The 20,874-nt window shown below is 45.2% G+C and overlaps 1 protein-coding gene across 7 annotated transcripts in view; it reads right to left on the reverse strand.

Moving 5' to 3' along the window:
* The window catches only part of MIB2 (MIB E3 ubiquitin protein ligase 2), a 285,750-nt gene that overhangs the window by 57,984 nt on the left and 206,892 nt on the right, over positions 1 to 20,874 (reverse strand). For all 7 annotated transcript variants that reach the window (XM_082273689.1, XM_082273685.1, XM_082273687.1 and 4 more), the window contains 2 exons: positions 11,547 to 11,673; positions 2,571 to 2,789 (listed from right to left, as the gene is read on the reverse strand). In XM_082273689.1, coding sequence (XP_082129815.1) covers positions 2,571 to 2,789; positions 11,547 to 11,673 — 346 coding nt within the window. The remainder of the gene's footprint in view (positions 1 to 2,570; positions 2,790 to 11,546; positions 11,674 to 20,874) is intronic.

A 20,874-nucleotide genomic window follows, 5' to 3' on the forward strand; every position in this document is an offset into this window, starting at 1 on the left:
TGACATTGTTTTGAAAGCGTGGGAGCGCATAAAGCTCTGCCATTGACACCACTTCCAGAGAGATATCACAATAATACCATTGCATGTTTGCTGTCCTATAACTAAAGCCCCGTACACACGTACAGATTGTCGGCCGTAATTATTTGCCCGACGACCGATTGGCCGATTGTAGGCTTGTTAGTATGATGCTTCCGACAGCCGACAGCGCATTTTCGGCCGAACAGAATCTGTCGTGCAGGCATTAAAATTGTTGTTGGCCAACACCAGAATGGCCGATTGTTCGCTAGTCAGTACAGATTTCGGCCGACAGACAGCAGATTAGCAAGACTGGGCATGCTCAGAAAAGAAAAAAGACAAGGAAAGTTAACCATCACATGAAATCACTTCTGCAGTCGGCTGTTGTTGGCCGACAAAATTCGTGTGCAGTCTTTTGCAGTTTTCAACAGACACGACAGCCCTGGACAAAAGACGGCCGATCGTTCGGCCGACGATCAGTACGTGTGTACGGGGCTTCAGACAGCATATGGTTCTGGTGAGTTCGCAATTTTACTGTTTGGTTGAGGATATCACTGTGGAGACACCCAAAATATTATTGACCACCGGGAACCACAGCATTGTGTTTCACTTGGACTCTTACACATGTACTCTATTAAGGTTATTGGATGTGGTTTTTTTTTTTTTTTAATCTGATTGTGTCACACTTAGTTTTGTGATTTGTAATATTACATTTTTTAAATAGTTATTGCTAGCGCTACAACCTTTTATTAATTGATCACTGATAGGGTTGGTATACTTGCACTGTTTGCATGCTGCTGATTTCACTACATTTTTTGGCGCTGACAAACTATTTTCCACTTGTGTGTATGTATGTATATGTATATATATATATATATATATATATATATATATATATATATATATATATATATACACACACACACACACATACACTGAACAAAATTATAAAGTGCAACACTTTTGTTATTGCCCCCATTTTTCAAGAGCTGAACTCAAAGATATAAGACTTTTTCTATGTACACAAAAGGCCTATTTCTCTCAAATATTGTTCACAAATCTGTCTAAATCTGTGTTAGTGAGCACTTCTTTGCCGAGATAATCCATCCACCTCATAGGTGTGGTATATCAAGATGCTGATTAGACAGCATAATTATTGCACAAGTGTGCCTTAGGTTAGCCACAACAAAAGGCCACTCTAAAATGTGCAGTTTTACTGTATTGGGGGAGGTCTGGGGTTGTCCGAAAACCAGTCAGTATCTGCCTCACGCAGTGTAACATATCTCCTTCGCAAAAAGTTAATCAGGCTGTTGATTGTGGCCTGTGGAATGTTGGTCCACTCCTCTTCAATGGCTGTGTGAAGTTGCTGGATATTGGCAGGATCTGGAACACGCTGTCGTGTACGCCGATCCAGAGCATCCTGACCATCCCAATTCTTGCATGGCCAGCATATTCAACGGACATGTCACCCATTGAGCATATTTTCCACTTCCAGGAATTGTGTATAGATCCCTGCAACATGGGGCCATGCATTATCATGCTGCAACATGAGGTATGATTGTGGATGAATGGCCTCAGGATCTTTTGTGCATTCAAAATGCCTTCAATAAAAAACTTCACCTGTGTTCGTTGTCCATAACATACGCCTGCCCATATCATAACCCCACCGCCACTATGGGCCACTGGATCCACAACGTTGACATCAGCAAACTGCTCACCCACACAATGCCATACACGCTGTCTGCCATCTGCCAGACGCCATTGAATGTGAACATTTGCCCACTCAAGTCGGTTACGACGACAAACTGCAGTCAGGTCGAGACCCCAATGAGGACAATAAGCATGCAGATGAGCTTCTCTGAGACAGTTTCTGACAGTTTGTGCAGAAATTCTTTGGTTATACAAACTGATTGTTGCAGTAGCTGTCCGGGTGGCTGGTCTCAGACGATCTTGGAGGTGAAGATGCTAGACGTGGAGCTCCTGGGCTGGTATGGTTACACGTGGTCTGCGGTTGTGAGGCCAGTTGGATGTACTGCGGGATTCTCTTAACGCCTTTGGAGATGGTTTAAGGTAGAGGAATTATCATTCAATGCACGGGCAACAGTTCTGGTGGACATTCCTGCAGTCAGCATGCCAATTGCATGCTCCCTCAAAACTTACGACATCTGTGGCATTGTGCGGTTTGATAAAACTTCACATTTTAGAGTGGCCTTTTATTGTGGCCAGCTCTGCCCATCTCCATCCTCACTCCTCTTTGCAGCAACAAGAGTGACATTCAGCTAGGCCAGCCAAGCTGTCATGTTTATGTGCTCATTGATGCACTTCTAGCATAGGTAGTGAATAGATTTCCAGTGGAGTTAATGAGCCAGTCAATAGTAGGTTGACTCAAACATAGATCTATACCCAGACAAAAAGTTATTTACACACACACACACTTAATCATTTTTCTGCTGTCACTCTTCTATATTTTCTATGATCAGCTTGGTCGCACCACCCCTACCGCTTTAAGAATACCAAAATAATCCTTGCAATGCATGCAGTTAATCGGGTATTACCTTGTTGAGCATAGCTGAGCCAACTCCTTCAGGCTCCAGAGAGGTGAGGTGCTGCTGTACTAGTACAATGTGCATAGGAGTATCCCCATCCTCGTCTTCTGCATTTACATTGCCTCCTTCTGTCACAAGAAGTTGCACAAGATAAATGTGCCCATGAGTCACTGCCAGGTGTAGAGGAGTTTGATTTCTGTTGTTCCTGAGATTGACATCACACTGTCCCTGCAAAGTGAGACAAACGGAAAACATGTAAAGTGGTTTCAGGGTCCAGGGGGTGGCTTTTAATGTTGGTATCCTTTTAAAAACATATTAACATATGACTGGCATAGGAAAAGTGCCAACAAGGTCCCTGCTACAGGGGAATCCAGAAGGAATAATGGTTATCTCTACCAGCTTGCACCTTCTGCACTGCATGATAACGTATCATATTCCCAATGAATGGACTGCCACCATAGTGCAAAATATAAAAAAAAGCACACATTACCAATTTTACTAACATAGCACACCACACCCACATTATTCATTGTGAATTACCCTCTACTGTACAGTAGCTTAGGATGCCATTCACAATGAAGAACTCCACAGATAGAGCAAATTATTTGCAATAATGTCTGTGTTATTGTATTGTGCATGTGTGAATGGATCCCAAGGCTGAATGTTCACTGCTGTCCTGCAGCAATGTGTGCGTTACCGCAATGCATAAAAACATGCACATATGTTTCAGCACACCACAATGCATAGTAATACATTACAATGCTTTCTGGTGCGCTATGTAACTAAAAATAATGCATGCACTTTTTTTGGTGTTAGCAGGCTATGCAATTCTTTTTTTTTATTATCTCTTCTTTAATTTCCAAATATTAAAATACAAAAAATTTAGAAGAAAAAAATCAGTATCTATTTTTGACAGTTTCACACCCCCATCCCCACTCTTCCCCTTCCCTACTTCCTCTCTTCTTTTTTAATTCTATATTCTCTCTTTCTTCTCACCTCCTCCTCTCTTACCCTCCCACCATTTCAGTATATCTCCTTGTTTTCCTAAACTCTGTCCAACTTTCCTATGTTTATAAGTTTTTCAATCTCGTCTTCCCCACTACATCGTAGAGGTTCCATATTATATGTATTTTCCACTTTTTTAAGCCAGTCTGCTATTGTAGGAGTTTCTATTTCTTGCCAATATCAGGGTATTAAGCTTTTGGTTGCATTAATCAGATGGGGTATTACAGTTCTCCTAAATTGTTTTACTGAGCATTTTACACCATGGAATAGACACTGCCAAGGGTCTTCAGGTATCTTAATATTTGTGATCACCTTTATTTGTTGTAACATTTTCTTCCAATACTTTTTTATTTTGGGGGTATTCCCACCATATATTGGTCATAGTTCCCACTATATTGCACCCTCGCCAACAGTTTGAGGATTTCCCTGTTTGATATTTATGTGCTCTGTCTGGCGTTATATACCATCGACAGACACATTTACAATTAATTTCTACTGCATTAATGTCAACTGCTGAACTATGTACCATTTTCATAATTTCTTCTTTTTTTCGATCACCTCCCCCCCCCCCCCCCCTGTTCTCCCAAAACAGTTTCTTATCTTTGATGACAAAAAGCAACACATCCTCTTCGGATCTTAATGGTTGTGGTAGAGTGGTGACAAAATGCTTCAACTGGGGTACCACCATTCATCAATCATCCACCTATCTTTCTTGTGCCTTAATTGTTGTAGTGTGCATAGTTTCCTTTTTTCCATTATATCCTTCAACTGAGCATCCTCAACTTTTATCCATTCCCCAAATAACTTCCCATTGAAAAAAAATTACTATCCCTCAATGGGATTAAAGGTGAATTATATTTCCATTTTGCTGGTTTGTAAATTAAATCCCAAATTCTAAGTGCATATAATGCTATTACATGTGCATTTGTGTCTAACCTTCTATATTTTTTCACTTTTCTTATTTGCCCATTCCATTACTCGTGATAATATTAAGTCTGGTACTAATAGCCCTACTTGCAAATTACCTTTAATTAGAACCGAATATTGCATTCTTGGTTTCTTACTCTGCCAAATAAACATTGATATTATTGTTTTTAATGTCTTAAAGTATGTCTGTGGTAAAGAAATTGGCAACATTTGAAACTTGTACACAATATTTAATGTTACAATCTTCATAATATTTATTTGTCCTATCCATGACAGGGGCCTTGTTGCTATTTTTTTAATTTCTGTTTTTATTTCGTTTAATAGTGGGATGTAATTTATTTGGTATATTTTCCCCATAGATGGCATTATTTTTATTCCTAGGTATTTTAATTCTGTTTTCTTCCATTTGATTGGGAATTTTCGTTGTAGGGCCTGTTCTTCTTGTTTACTCATATTATTTATATTCAAGATCTTTGATTTTGAGGGATTCATTTTTAAATTTGATAGTTCTCCGTAGTATTTCAATATTTTCATTAAGTTTGGTATAGTTATCCTGGGTTTGGAGATGTAGCACAAAATATCATCCCCATACGCTGCTACTGTTCCTCATCTCACGCTGTTCCTCATCTCCAATCCTTATACCTCCTATATCTGGACTATTTCGTAGTGGCCAGAAGAGGTTCTAGCGACAGTACGAACAGTAACGGTGAGAGGGGACACCCTTGCCTTGTTCCATTAATTATTTTGAATGGTTTAGATGAGGTCCCATTAATTTTTACTGTTGCAGTGGGGTGGCTATATAACGTTTTGATCCAACTGATCATCCTTGGGCCTATTACCATTGTTTCTAGTGTGTTCATCATAAATCCCCAGTCTACCCTGTCAAATACTTTTTCAGTATCTATTGACAGTATTAATCTTGGGGACATTCTTTTGCTCATTTGCTGTAAAATTATTAGTGTTCTTACCCCATTATCATTCCCTGCCCTTCCAGGAATGAACCACACTTGATCTGCATGTACCCACTCAGGCATTAACACTTTCATCCTGGTGGCCAGTACTTTTGAAAAAAATGTTGTATCTACATTTAGCAAGGATATCGGTCTACAGCTTGAACATAGGGTTACATCTTTCCCATCCTTTGGTAGGATTGTGATGGAAGCCAATAATGCTTCCCTCCTCATCTCATTACCTGTTCCTAATCTGTTCATAAATGAGCATAATTTTGGTATTAAAAGTTCTTCTTCTCCATATATCAATTATATGACATGGATATAGGTTCTTCTTTATCATCCTCAACTGTGAATTCCTAATCCACTGTACATGGGACGTGCTATCCATTGCTGGATCCATACAGAAATTTAGATCTCCTGCCATGATCAGATGCCACTTTTTAAACTTCCTTAACTTCCTCATAACCTCATTCAAATAACCTATTGGGTTCTTATTGGGACAGTATATATTTGCTAATGCGCAATCCATTTCATACAGTCTTCTCTTTAGGAACAAAAATCTCTCTTCTGGTTTCCCTTTCCCATCCCACCGCTCCCTCCCCCCCCCACTCCCTCTCCCCATGCCCTAACTAAAATTATGTTACCTGGGGTTTTTGACCATGATTGAACCTTCCAGTTGACTTTGGTTCCCTCCACCCTGTCCTTTCCCTTGAGGTCGGGCTCTGTCTATGCTCGCCAGCTGGGCCGGACACCCCTATACTGAGGTACAGGTCCAGAGCCCGCTAGGTCTCCAGGGATTCCATCCTTCTGTATTCCTTTGTGTTTGTCTATACCTCCACTCCCCACCTCCCCCTTCCCTATCCCCTTATAATTCAGTTATTTTGTTCTTCTTTTCTTCTTTCTTTTAAGCATCAAATTCTTCTTGCGGACTAATTGCCACTGATCTTCTTCCAATTCTGTCCATTTTTCCGTTGTATCTGTCTTAACCTGGGATGTCTGGGATAGGTAGGTCCAATTTCTTACAAAAGTCTTGTATTTCTTCCGGAAATTGTAATCTTGCTGTACGACCAGCTTTCCTACCTACCAGACATGCAGGGAATGACCAAGAGTATTGAATATTCTGCAGGCGCATTTGTTCCAGTAATGGTTTAAGGAGCCTCCCTCTTGCTAAGGTCTCTGGCACTAAATCTGCAAATATATGAATGTTTGCTCCTTCAGAGCTTAATGGGGGTGCTCTTCTCAATTTTCCCATATTTGTGCTGTCTTTATAATAGTGAAATCTCTTGTGATTTCCCCTGCCATATTTGGAAGTTTCCTGATCCTGTGTACTCTTTCGATCTTTGAAGTCTCTGGTATTACTCGTACTCTTTCGATACTTGAAGTCTCTGGTATTACTCTACTAAGTAGGGGGGGTAAACACTTTTCCCATTATATCTTTTAGTTTCTCCTCTTGCGTTGTTTCTAGCCCGTTTTTATTAATTCCTGTGGCCTGTTTGCTTCTGCCTCGTAGTTGTTTTTCAGTGGTCATACTTTCTATATTCCCTTCATGGGTCATATATTTTTTAATTGTGCCAAGACTTGCCCTTATTTTTGGGGCCTTCCCGCCTCCTTCTTTTGCTGATTTTCCCCTCATTATAATGTTTCTTTCTATTTTGTTTATATTTTTTATGTTTTTCCCTTTGCTTTTCCTCGCTCTAGATAGTTCTCTTCTCAATAAATGCTTCAATTGAGTACTTATTCAGAGAGCCCCCTTTGTAATCTTATTCACTTTTTACTTCCTTTTCCTGTTTTTTTTTTTTTTTGTGCTTCCCCAATCTACCCCCCCCCCTTTTTTTTTTTTTTTTTACACACAGTTCCTCCAGTTATTACCTTCTTAAATTTGTAGATATAGGATATACTTGAGATTGGGGGAATAGGAAACCATCAAACAGGAGGGGGACTCACCTCTTTGATGAATGAAGTGCTTTCCGCCCCAGGGGTCTCTATTTATTTGTGATTTTTTACCTAATCGCATATTTGGCACTTTGTTTATTAATATTTTATTCTTAATTTATTTTAGTTTATTTAAATGGTTTCTATTTGCCTACACTAGCCCATTCAGCCCTGTTTTTAACACCATTGTTTTATATGTGTTTACAATAATTTATTTATGGACTTATGAACATTATTTATTTGTTCATCCACTGATTATTGGGTCACTTTTAGTCACTAATTTGGTTCACTACTTATTTTGCAGCATTTATTGATACAGAATTGGATATACCTTGCGTTCTTTCTTCGGGACCGTGAACAGGTTTGAATAAAATCCTTGCAATTGTTCTGGAGTTGGAACCAAAACAATTACCCCTTGAAGTAACAGGTCTTGCACCACTTCGAAGAGGGCTTGCAATCGATCCAGGGACAGATGCACTTTGGAAGGAAAGAACCTCTCCGGAGGGTAAGAACAAACTTGATCTTCTAGCCGGATCGTATCACTTCATGGACCCACTTGTCTTGTACCAAGGAGGTCCAATGGTCCGGAAACCAGTGAAGATATCCCCCCACCCCAGGCACGGGTGAGGGTGCACCTTCATGCAGACGGAGCCTTGTCTGCGGGTCTGGAGAAACCCGCTTTGGACTTGCCAGACCTAGTTTGCTTAGAACCTCCTGAAATGGCCTTAAAAGGCTTTGAACCCTTGTCAGCTGACCCTGAGTTACGAAAAAACTTCTTGTGAGCTGACAGGGACGGGCCACGTCTGCAACGAGGTTCCTTCCCCACACTAGCCGGCGGAAGAAAGGTGCTCTTCCCCCCTGTGAGACTCTTAATGATGTCATCCAGGGTAGCTCCCAACAGGCGATCTCCTTGAAAAGGAAGATCAGTTAAGGCTTTTTTTTTTTTTTTTTTTTTTAGAGGTCTGGTCCGCAGATCAACATTTGAGCCACAAAACACGACTAAGGACCACTGCCGAAACAGACAGTCTAGAAATCAGGGGAGCTGCGTCTAAAGAGGCATCACAGACAAACTGCAGCCCCTGGACCAACTGGTCAGCCAGCTCCACAAAGGCAGGGGGGAGCTCCTCACCCTCATAGTCACCGCATAAAAGCTTAGCCCACTCGGTCAGAGTTTGTGACACCAGGGCAATGGTGAAGACTGGTCTGAGTGCCGAGCCAGCCACAGTGAACATAAAGGCGGAGGCTGTGGCCCGCAGTCTGTCAGCTGGATCCTTAAAAGCCGGCGATTCTTCTACCAGAATCATAGTTGCCTTATTGGAACAGTCTACTTCTTAAGGAGGGACTCTTCAAATGGGTACATCATTGTGAATTGCTTAGGGACCACAAAGGGACGTTTCCACTCTTTTGCGACAAATCTGTCAAAATAGGAAGGAAACAGAAACACCTTCCCCCCTCTAGACGACTTGTGAGTGCCAAAGGGAACCGGTGCCTCCACAGCAGCTTCAGCTGCGTCCTCCATTTTCAAAGTCTCCCGTACAGTCACAATCAGTGCGTTCACCAGCGCCTTTTGGTGCATGGCTACAGGAGTGGAGGAATCATCCTCACTATCTGAGAACTCAGGGCATGTAGCAGCAGACCCCTCAGGGCGGGCCCCATCCGTGGTGGCTAGATCAGATTCAGAATCTGAGGGGACCGATGAAGCAGGGTAAGCCGAGGGGCGCTTTTTACTACTCAGCCGCCCAAAAGCAACCTCCACCCGAGACCCAAAGGACTCCAAGCCTGCCGCCAGTGCATCAATGGATGGTTGGAACTCGCAGGCTCTGAGAGGGGGTCAGGTGGGCGAACTGAGAAAGAAGGGTACCCCACAAAAGTGCAAAAAAAAAAAAAAAAACCACTGCTAAGGGACACTCCCACTGCGCTGGTAACACCACCGGGTCCCCAGCCACAGAGCACCCGCTGATCCTGCAGCAGAGAGAGGGGAGGACCCCACCAGACTCACGACCCCACCAGGATCAAAGCACTCCACGTGCGGCGTCCAGGAAGGAAAGAGGCCCAGCAGTCAGCACCAGGGGATAGGAAGGGGCTCCCATGGCTAAACTGGATACCCAGAAGGCTCCACAGTAATGATCACCATGCAATTCAATGACCAACTAACGCAAAATGGCTGCCACGGCTACACAAACATGACCACCAGCCTATACAGAAAATAGGCTACAACAAAATGGCGGCTTCTCGAGGCACCAATGACTGCATCCTATCAGATTCAGTCACTGTTCAGGTATTCAGGCGGGTATCACGACTGACTGAATACAATAGCATGCAGTGGAAATTCCTCCATACATACTATTTAGCGTAAATAGAGGATTTCATTGGTCTTCTCATTCAGCCAACATGCCGAACAACAGAAATCTATGTATGTATGGCTAGCCTTTGAGAAAAAGCACAGAATCATTTGAGAACAGGATGCAGTCAAACCCAGAACCATTGTGAAAAACGTGTTAAATTTAACGGTCATGCATTTGGGTCACACAGTGCTGATTAACTATGTTGAGCAGGGGATGCCTGAGCAGATCCCCTGCTGATTCTGAGCTGAACAGGATGGATATCAGTTTTGCGACACCCATGCCTGATTAGTTATTGTCTGCATTTTGACCGCAGATTGTGGTGGACCATGATGACTCTAGGAGTGGCCTGATGTAAATGGAACTGTAAATGGAACTGTTTGTTTACATCAGGCTGCCTCTGATCTATCATATTTAGATCCAAAAAAATGGAACTCCATTCTTTTCAATTTTTTTTTTTTCTGAACCTGGACAGACTCGGAGGAGGCAGATGTAAAAGAACACAAGTTTGTTTACATCCTCATCCCTATAGAGCTGCATGGAGCTTCCGTTCAGGTGCGCCTGAAAAACTGACAGACAGACTGGATCGGAAAGCTTGTCTGAAAGGGGCCTTAGTCATATTTTCATTCACACTTGTTCTACGATGTTGAAGATGTTTCACTGCTTGTCCAAAAATCTGCTTGAGTTCTAAATCTCAATATAACTGACGGTGTTAACAGTTTAGTGACAGCTCTTACATGTTGCCTGGTGTCCTACAAAATGTTCTTAGGCTGTGGAAAACTCTAGGCTTTATACTAGGCAGTAAACAGATGATACAATTTTCCTTCCTGCAACCACATTTTCTCCCAGCATGAGGGGAGGGGGGCCCGGGCAGCCATCCCTCCTGGGAGAACACAGTGATTATTGCTAGTGGCTATAGCCACTGGCATTAAATGCATGTAACAGACTGAGATGCTGGTTTTACCCAAGTCAATCGATAGATCGGCTTGGTTACAATCCGCCTGCTTATAGATGGTCTGAATCTCGACCAGTCCCTGCTGAACCGGCCAAAATTCAAAACATCTATTGCTGGCCTTGCATTGGATGACACTGCTCACAGCTTTCCAAGGAAAAGTTCACAAATTACAAAAACAAAAAACTGCTCCCCAGGTCCCTTCTCATCTCCTCTGACCATTGTGGTCTCCTTTGCGGTCTGCAGCCTGGCTGGTAAAAATGTAGTGCTGGGCTGCCTGTGCCCTAATGCTCCATTGACATGAATGGGACGTTGCCAATGTAGTACAAGTAAAAACTAAGTCAACTGTCACTTTAAATATTTTAGTAAAATGTAAAGAAATACAGGGCCCTGTTATTTGATACAGTTATGCTGTATCCTTGCTCACCTCTCGACTCTCAAGCTCCTCACAATTAAAGTCAATGCAGAGGCAAATGTAGACCAAGTCTGCACAGTTAAATAATTAAAGAAATCCTGTAATGCAAAGAATATGGGGGTTGCCATTGCTGAAGAAAATTCTACTTACCTGGCTGTCCCTGGCCTTGATACTTTGAAGCACTGACTCACAAGCATATAGAGCAGTAAAATCAGAGTGAAATCAGAACTTCTGATCAGCATACTTGATCCAGCTCAGTGACTTGGGCAGTACTAAAGCTGTTGGATTAGAGTGACAACCAGGGCACAAGCATTTTGAGAAGGAAAGGTCAGTAGTGGTAGCCTTCAAACTTTCCTATTACAGGTTTAAATAAACCTTGCTGTGACTGGGTAATCCAAAATGTGCCCCCTATTTTATATACTGTTGTCAGGACATCTCTATCTATCACACTGTGTGTACCTCTTTGACTAAGATCTCCACCACTTCCTGATGGTTGTTCAGTGTGGCCAGGTGCAGGGCGGTGAAGCCATCTTCTTTCTTGGAATCTACCAACTGCCGTGCTCTTTCCAGGATCTTTCGGACAGCTCTGAGGACATAAGCAACAAAAGATTTCTAGACTCTGCTAAAAAACATTGCTGCAAACAAAGAGAAAAAAAACATGGTGGTCAGTTTACACAAAAGTCATATTATAGGTATTGGTGGAGTCTTATCAGCCAGGTCACCCCATGGGCTTCTCATGTATCATGGGAACTCCAGTGGTTAATTGAAAATCCAACAAAGCACATGGAATAACTGCTGCAACGCACGTGCAGATCTTGGAAACTCAAGAGCTGCTATGGCTGACCGCTTTTTAAAAAAATGTTAACAACATGGCTGTAATGTTTTACCCACTGGCTATATTACTTTCTGTGTTACTGACTCAGAACAACTGTGCAGATAAGGAAGTTCAGAGGAAAAGTGAAAAGTCAGATATCTGTGTAGCGGGGTTAAACATGCCTAAAGACACTGTTTGATATGTGGGAAGGAACTAGGCTCCCTCTAGTGGTAGCTGCATGGAATTTCCCGGGCTGTGACTTCCTTTTCACAAGATGAAGAAACTACATCTCCCAGGCTGCTTTGCAAGATCCAGGAACTAGGCTCCCTCTAGTGGTAGCTGCATGGAATTTCCCGGGCTGTGACTTCCTTTTCACAAGATGAAGAAACTACATCTCCCAGGCTGCTTTGCAAGATCCAGGGTGCACGGCTGCACCGCACGGCACTATGGGGGAGGTTATTTAAAGGAAGAGAGAAGCGCGCGAAGGGGGGGGGCCTTTCTGCGCTGGACTCTGAGGAACCAGCGAGCGAGAGTGAAGGACTGACACTGGATATTGGGCCAGAGCCTTTTAGCCTGGAGGGACGACGTGGAACCGTCCCATCTCAAGCACGAGGCACATTCCTGGAGGTCATACTGCTGTTTGCCGAGACCGGAAGTCATCCGCCAGAAGGACCCCGCGCGGCTGGCATATAGCCAAAGGACTGAGACCGCAGTGGAAGCGCGCGAAGGAGAAACTTCTGTTGGTGAGAGGGCACATGCCCAATAACTGACTTTATCTGCTGAAGAGACAGTTTTATCTACAGATAGCGGTAGCGCAGCAGGAGGTGATAAAACCCCGGGGTTTATCACCATACTCTCTCAGGAGACTCATAGACAAACAATAAGGTCTGTAAAGGAGTCGCCAGAGGCTTATCTCTCTCGCAGAAGTTATTGCTCAGTTACGCAGACACCCTGCGGTGACAACTAACAGCTCGTTGTTTTTTTCTTTCTTGATCTTTATTCCTAATCTGGATTACAAATGAGCTCTATTCAATAACCTTGCTAGCGAAGATCAACAAGAAAGAAGAGAACTCTGGGGGAGGGACTCAGATAGGCCCACCTACCTGGTACTGTGTCTAGCCTTAATGCAGGAGGAGTGTGGGGGTATTCTTTTACCTTTTTAAAGCTGTTTTAAATAACCTTTTATGGACTTGTATTGTATTGTATTGTATCTCCCCTATTCAATTTGATACATAGTAAACTAAGTTTGGTTAATTACAATCTTGTGCGTTGTTCCATTGTGTCACCCAGAAGGACTACTATTCAAGAAGGTAACAAGGTATTGTTGCATAGTGAAGTATTGTATTCCAACCTGTGTATCTATTTGATAGTCCAGTCCTATTCTGGGTCAGTTGTGCCTGAGGAGGGATCGAGCCAATTTGATTGGGTTGTTAGGCAGGGTGTAGACCCAATAATATAATCAGCAGCTCCTGCGGGGGTGGTGCTACACGTGGGGGCTCGTCCGGGATTTCTACAGTCCTGCAATACAACCCTCTCAGCCATAGAATTCCCTCCCACGCAGAAATGGATCCTGTCGCTGCTGCTGAGTGGTGCAAGGAAGAGAATGTCATAGTGGAAAATGGCCTGGTGGTTGAAATCAAGGGAGAAGCCTGGACTGAAGAAAAGCTCCTCCCTGTTTTGAGGGCACTATCCACAGACAGGAAATTTTGGGTGATTGACATGAAAACTGACACCACTGTCCCACACACGTATGCACTGTGTGAGTGGAGGAAGGGGGTCCCTGATTATTTCAACGGAAACAGTGTAAAAACTACTGACCAAACAGAACTTTTCCTGATACATCCAGGAGTTCCTATTGCGGGTCCCTCATCCACCACCCCTGGGGTATCCAGCCAAGAAAAAGGTGTCCAAGAAGGGCATCCTGAGTCATCACCTTTGTCGACTTTTAGCTCAGAACTGTGTGCTGTTCTTGGGGAGATTGTGGCAAAATGTAGTAGGGACTCCTCGAGCTATTTGATGACTGGATATAGGAAGCTCCGGACATTCTCTGGGAAACAGCCTGTGCCTTCAGCAGAAGATGGGTTCGAAGAGTGGTTAGATACCGCCACTCAGGCTTTGGAGGAATGGGAGGTACCAGAACAGCACAAGAAGCAGAGAATCACAGAGAGTTTAAGGGGACCTGCATTAGAGGCTGTACGTAATCTAAAGCTTAGCAAGAAGAACTGCACTGCACAGGATTATTTGGACATTCTGCAAGATGTGTTTGGTCGGACGGAGAACGCGGCTGAACTTCTCTACCAGTTGGACCACTGTTATCAAGAAGAGGGGGAGAAGTTGTCCGAATTCATTAAACGTCTGGATAGGATTATCCACCAGATTCTGTTAAAGAAAGGAATAGACCACCGGAAAATAGATGAGACTCGTGCACGACAGGTTCTGAAAGGGGCTCAACCTTTAGATCCCATTGCCATACTGTTACGAACTCGTCGAGATGGCGGCATTCTAGAATACCCCGATCTGATTCGAATGGTCAGAGAGGAAGAGGTTATGTTGGACAACAAGAAGAAAAGTCGGCAGTTTGACTCAACTGCCCGGGTTGGAGTGATAAGTGTGGAAGAGGGTGACTCTCAAGTTGAACTCCTAAAGACCCAAGTGTCTCAGTTGATAGAAATGGTGTCCATCCTGACTGGTCAGGTATCCACTCTACCCAAGGGGAGTATATCGGAGAGGCCAGATGAACCTGTTAGTCTCAGCACAGATCCAGAGCCACGGCCTGCAAGATTGTTAACTTGTTTCAACTGCGGGGGAGTTGGGCATGTTAGAAGGGTATGTCCCAGCTCAGGAAATGCTGCCGCGAAACCTCGCGAGCCAGCGGGAAACTTCAGAGGACACCGGTGAAGGAGTCAACCGGGTGTCCGCCAGTCTTAAGGGACTCCAGAAGTGGTGCAGGATCAGGGAAACTGAGTCAGGGGGTCAGACCCAAATATAATACCCCCAGTTCTAGACTCCGGGTTACTGAGGGAAGGAAAGTCAATGCACACCGGGTTCAGCGGGGGCCCAGATCAAGGAAGAAAAAGGAGAAGAGGGCCAGGGTACAGAGAACTGAATCAGACAACCAGGCTACATCAAGAGAATTCCCAACTAACTTGGTCGGGCCCTCCCCAGTGGTCTCGGTTCAGGTGGAAGGAATTTACACAAGAGCCCTCCTTGACACAGGGGCCCAGGTGACTCTTTTGTATAGAGACTTCTATGATAAATATCTTACCCATCTACCTTTGCAGAAGTTGGAAGATCTGGAGATATGGGGTATTGGGACCCAAAGTTTTCCCTATGACGGGTATCTGCCAATCAAGTTGACCTTTGATCCATCAGTGGCTGGTGAAGCGGAAACCTTCGACACCTTAGCGGTGGTCTGTCCTCGTCCACCAGGGGCCAACAAAAGCTCTCTCATCGTAGGAACAAACACTGACCTGGTAAGGCGCCTTCTGATACAACTGGTCCAGGGACAAGATGCTCAGGCGCCAAGGATCCATCCCATGCTACGGCAGGCCTACCAACGATTAGTGTTGGAGCAAGAGACCCCCGCAGAAGGAGTTGGACGACTCTGGAAGCTGGATAGAGCAGAAAAGGTCTTACAGCCAGGAGAGGTGGCCTGTTTTAAGGCTTCTGTTAAACTCACATGGCAACAGCCGGGTCCCTTCATTATCTTTGAATCAGGTCAAAAGGAGAGACAGAGAGGGATAGAAGTGATCCCTGAGGTGATCCCTTTGAAGGTGTTACAGGAAAACCGTGGAAGGGTTTTAGTGAGTGTCAGAAACACCTCTATTACACCAGTGAAGGTACCGGCCAGAGTGCTCCTGGGCCAAGTCAACCCGGCTACCCCAGTTGCCCCCATTGATTTCAAAGAAAAGGAACAGGGTGAAGCGGTTATAGAGGAGCTTTGCTCTGGAAACGCTGCCCTCCCGCCGGAATGGGTGAAGAGGGCCAAGGCACAACTTGCTCGATGTAGGGAAATATTCTCTAAGGACGAGTTTGACGTGGGATGTGCCAGGAGCGCCACTCATAAGATCCGCCTGAGTGAGGACAAGCCTTTCAGGGAGAGAGTCCGGCGAGTCCCCTTAGGTGACTTAGAAGATCTACGTCAACAGCTGGCAGAGCTCAAAAAGATCGGGATTATCCGAGAATCCAGGAGCCCGTATGCTTCCCCGATAGTGGTAGTCCGGAAGAAAAATGGATCTTTGAGGCTTTGTATCGACTACCGAACGCTGAACAGAAGAACCATCCCAGACCAGTATACCACTCCTCGAATCGAAGATGCCCTACAGAGTCTGTCAGGGGCGAAGTGGTTCAGTGTGATGGACTTAAAGAGTGGGTATTATCAGATCCCCATGCACCCTGAAGATCGGGAGAAAACAGCCTTCATCACCCCTGTGGGGTTCTTTGAGTTCAATCGCATGCCTCAGGGGTTGTCCGGGGCCCCTGCTACCTTCCAAAGGTTGATGGAGAGGACCGTTGGAGATATGAATTTGATAGAGGTACTGGTATACTTGGATGATGTTATCGTGTTTGGCAGAACTTTAGAAGAACATGAGGAGAGGTTGGAAAAGGTCTTGAAGAGGCTACATGAAGAAGGTCTGAAACTTTCTCCTGAGAAGTGCCAATTCTATCAGTCCTCGGTCCATTACCTGGGCCATATCGTGTCTGAAGAAGGGGTGGCCACTGACCCGGACAAGCTGGATGCTGTTGCTTCCTGGCCGAGACCCACAAATGTGACCGAACTCCGGTCATTCTTGGGCTTTTGCTCCTATTACAGGAGGTTTGTGGAGGGGTTCGCCCAGATTGCCCGACCCCTAAATGAGCTCCTGAAGAATGAAGAAGATGATGTCCCTGAGTTGGTAAAGCCGGCGAAGTCCACCATAGGCCCCCGGAAGGCTAAGGAATCCATCCAGGATCAGTGGACCCCGGAATGCGAAGGGGCCTTTGTCCAGCTGAAGGAAACCCTAACCACTGCCCCTGTGTTGGCCTATGCGGACCCCACAAAACCATATGAACTGCATGTTGATGCCAGCCGAGATGGGCTGGGGGGGGTACTTTATCAGGAGCATGAGGGTCATCTGCGACCTGTTGCCTATGTGAGCAGAAGCCTACTGCCTGCTGAAAGGAATTATCCTACTCACAAACTTGAATTCTTGGCCTTGAAGTGGGCAGTGGTTGACAAATTGAAAGACTACCTGTACGGAGCTGAATTCATTGTCAAGACAGATAATAATCCCCTCACCTATCTGTTGACTACGGCCAAGCTGGATGCAACAGGACATCGATGGTTGGCTGCCCTCTCTAGCTTCAATTTTAGCCTGAAGTATCGGCCAGGAATCGGAAATAGGGATGCAGATGCCCTATCCAGAAGGTTGCATGTTCCACAGGAACCTGCGGAAGAATGGACTCATTTGGCTCCAGAAGGGGTGCGTGCCCTATATCAGGGAACTGAATTTCGATCCCGAGGAGGGTCAAGAGCAGAAGAGATTGGGGTTTCGGCTATCGGAGTACCCAAATGCTACTGCCAGGTGACCCAAGTTGAAGGGGAGGGTTTGCCCCGGCTGTCCAAAAGGGACTTGCGGAAGGAGCAGTTGGAAGACCCTTTGGGAAAACTTCTCTTGGAAGCCCTGGAGATCCAGAGCCCTGAGTTGCTTCTAACTGACTCCCCTCAGGGGGCCCGTCTGTTGCATAGAGAGTGGACCCGGTTACAGATCAGAGAAGGAGTGGCCTACCGGAGAGGTCCATCTGAAGATCTGGAGGAGAAGTGGCAACTGTTCTTACCAGCTAAGTACAGAGAGGGAGTTCTGGCCGCTCTTCATGATAATCATGGCCATCTGGGGCCCGAAAGAACCTTTCAGCTTGTCAGGGACAGGTTCTACTGGCCTTGTATGAGGGCCGAAGTTGAAGGATACTGTCATTCTTGTGTCCGGTGTATACAGAGGAAGACTCTGCCACGTCAAGCAGCCCCAATGGGCCATCTACAAAGTCAGGGACCCATGGAGCTGGTGTGCATTGATTTCCTTTGCTTAGAGCCTGATCTGAGTGGCCAGGGGAATGTCCTTGTGGTAACAGACCATTTTACCAGATATGCTCAAGCATTCCCAACAAGGGATCAGAAGGCCTCAACGGTAGCCAAAGTTCTTGTAGAGAAGTTCTTTGTACATTATGGGTTACCACAACGCCTCCATTCTGATCAGGGAAGGGACTTTGAAAGCAGACTGATCAAGAGACTGTTAGATATGTTAGGCATTCAAAAGACTAGAACCACTCCCTACCATCCACAGGGGGATGCCCAGCCTGAACGATTTAACAGGACTCTTTTGGATATGTTGGGGACTTTGAGCTCAGAGAAGAAACAGCATTGGGGCAAGCACGTAGCTGCCATTGTGCATGCCTACAACAGCACTGTCAGTGATGCTACTGGATATTCCCCTTATCGGCTGATGTTTGGAAGGGAGGCTCGGTTGCCAGTGGATTTGGCCTTTGGCATTTCGCCTGATCATACCTCTTCAGCATCGCATAGAGGATATGTGGACCGACTGCGGAAGAGTCTGAAAGCGGCCTATGACAAGGCTCAGGCCACATCTGATCAACGTGGACTGCGGAATAAAAAAAATTTCGACCTAAAAGTTCGGATCCATGACCTGCAACCAGGGGACAGGGTTTTGTTGAGAAACTTGGGTGTCCCGGGAAAACACAAGTTGGCAGACCGCTGGAAGTCCCAACCTTATGTTATCTGCAAGCAACTGCCAAACCTTCCTGTGTACCAAATTCGGCCTGAAGGAAGTGTGGGTCCATTGAAGGCTTGGCATCGGAACCATTTGCTGCCTCTCTCTGAAGCGGTTCGTATGCCCCCTGTGGAAGACTTGTCAGAGGCCCCTTCGACTTCTCGCCGGTCCAGACCAGTTACCAGATCTCAGACGACGCTCCCAGATGAGGGAGAGGGAAGTTCTCCATCTGAAGATTTGGAAGATGAAGAGGAGGTACCCGACTGGTTGTGGTCATCTCAGTTGCCAGAACCCACACCTGCCTCCCTGTCTTCATCTGACTTGGCTGATAGAGGAGCCCTTCGGGCAGAAGCCCCTGAATTCATACCCTTTCATATGCTTCCAGAAGAAGCAGCTGAGGATGAAGATCCTGAGGAGGAGGTTGCACCCTTCTCTGAAGAAGAACTGACCTCTCTTGAACCATCAGGTTCCTCTGTGTTGGAACATGAGGAGGGGGACATTGAAGAATCCTCAGAAGTGCCTGATCCTAGCACCTCTGAGAGCATGCCTCCACGGGAACAGAGGGAAAGGAGAGTCATTCACCCACCTAAGAGACTGACCTATGATCAATTGGGTGAATGTTCGGAAGAAGCTGTTTTTACCTCCAAAAGATCTCCTGACCAGCCTAGTTCCTCCACTGTAGATTTGGTGGGGGACAACCCTAGCTCACCCCCAGGCACAACTGTACAAGCCACCCAAGTTTTGGGGGGTCTGTGAGAGATCATGAGAACAAAGTATTGAAGTAGAAAACGTTTGCATTTAAGTTTGTACATAAGGATATTGGGTTTGGCCATTATAATAAGCACAGTTTTTGATGTTCACAATTTGGTTTACTTTGTGAGTTAATGTTTGCGCACATTTTGTTGCTCTGACCTCACTATATGTTTTTTTCTCTTTCTCACCTTTTGATGTTTTTTTTCAACACAAACTTTAAGATGTAAGTGTTTAAGAAATTGCAAAGGCACATGTGCTTTTTAAAGGAGCACTATATAAAAGCACTAGAAATCAGCACTATATTAACACTGTAGAAATCACTTATTTGTTTATTAATTGCACTTTATCGTTTTACTGTTGCACTGCTATTAGAATACAAAATTGGATGTATTCAGATTGACTTATTTCAGCAAAATGTTAATGTTTTTGTTGTATAATGCCAACCTATGCACTAGGGTACATACTGTTGACCTCTTTGGGGACCAAAGTTTCTCAAGTGGGGGGAGTGTGTAGCGGGGTTAAACATGCCTAAAGACACTGTTTGATATGTGGGAAGGAACTAGGCTCCCTCTAGTGGTAGCTGCATGGAATTTCCCGGGCTGTGACTTCCTTTTCACAAGATGAAGAAACTACATCTCCCAGGCTGCTTTGCAAGATCCAGGAACTAGGCTCCCTCTAGTGGTAGCTGCATGGAATTTCCCGGGCTGTGACTTCCTTTTCACAAGATGAAGAAACTACATCTCCCAGGCTGCTTTGCAAGATCCAGGGTGCACGGCTGCACCGCACGGCACTATGGGGGAGGTTATTTAAAGGAAGAGAGAAGCGCGCGAAGGGGGGGGGCCTTTCTGCGCTGGACTCTGAGGAACCAGCGAGCGAGAGTGAAGGACTGACACTGGATATTGGGCCAGAGCCTTTTAGCCTGGAGGGACGACGTGGAACCGTCCCATCTCAAGCACGAGGCACATTCCTGGAGGTCATACTGCTGTTTGCCGAGACCGGAAGTCATCCGCCAGAAGGACCCCGCGCGGCTGGCATATAGCCAAAGGACTGAGACCGCAGTGGAAGCGCGCGAAGGAGAAACTTCTGTTGGTGAGAGGGCACATGCCCAATAACTGACTTTATCTGCTGAAGAGACAGTTTTATCTACAGATAGCGGTAGCGCAGCAGGAGGTGATAAAACCCCGGGGTTTATCACCATACTCTCTCAGGAGACTCATAGACAAACAATAAGGTCTGTAAAGGAGTCGCCAGAGGCTTATCTCTCTCGCAGAAGTTATTGCTCAGTTACGCAGACACCCTGCGGTGACAACTAACAGCTCGTTGTTTTTTTCTTTCTTGATCTTTATTCCTAATCTGGATTACAAATGAGCTCTATTCAATAACCTTGCTAGCGAAGATCAACAAGAAAGAAGAGAACTCTGGGGGAGGGACTCAGATAGGCCCACCTACCTGGTAC

This window comes from Pelophylax lessonae (genome assembly GCF_965119305.1).
Source record: "Pelophylax lessonae genome assembly, chromosome: 12".
In the NCBI taxonomy this organism is placed as follows: Eukaryota; Metazoa; Chordata; class Amphibia; order Anura; family Ranidae; genus Pelophylax; species Pelophylax lessonae.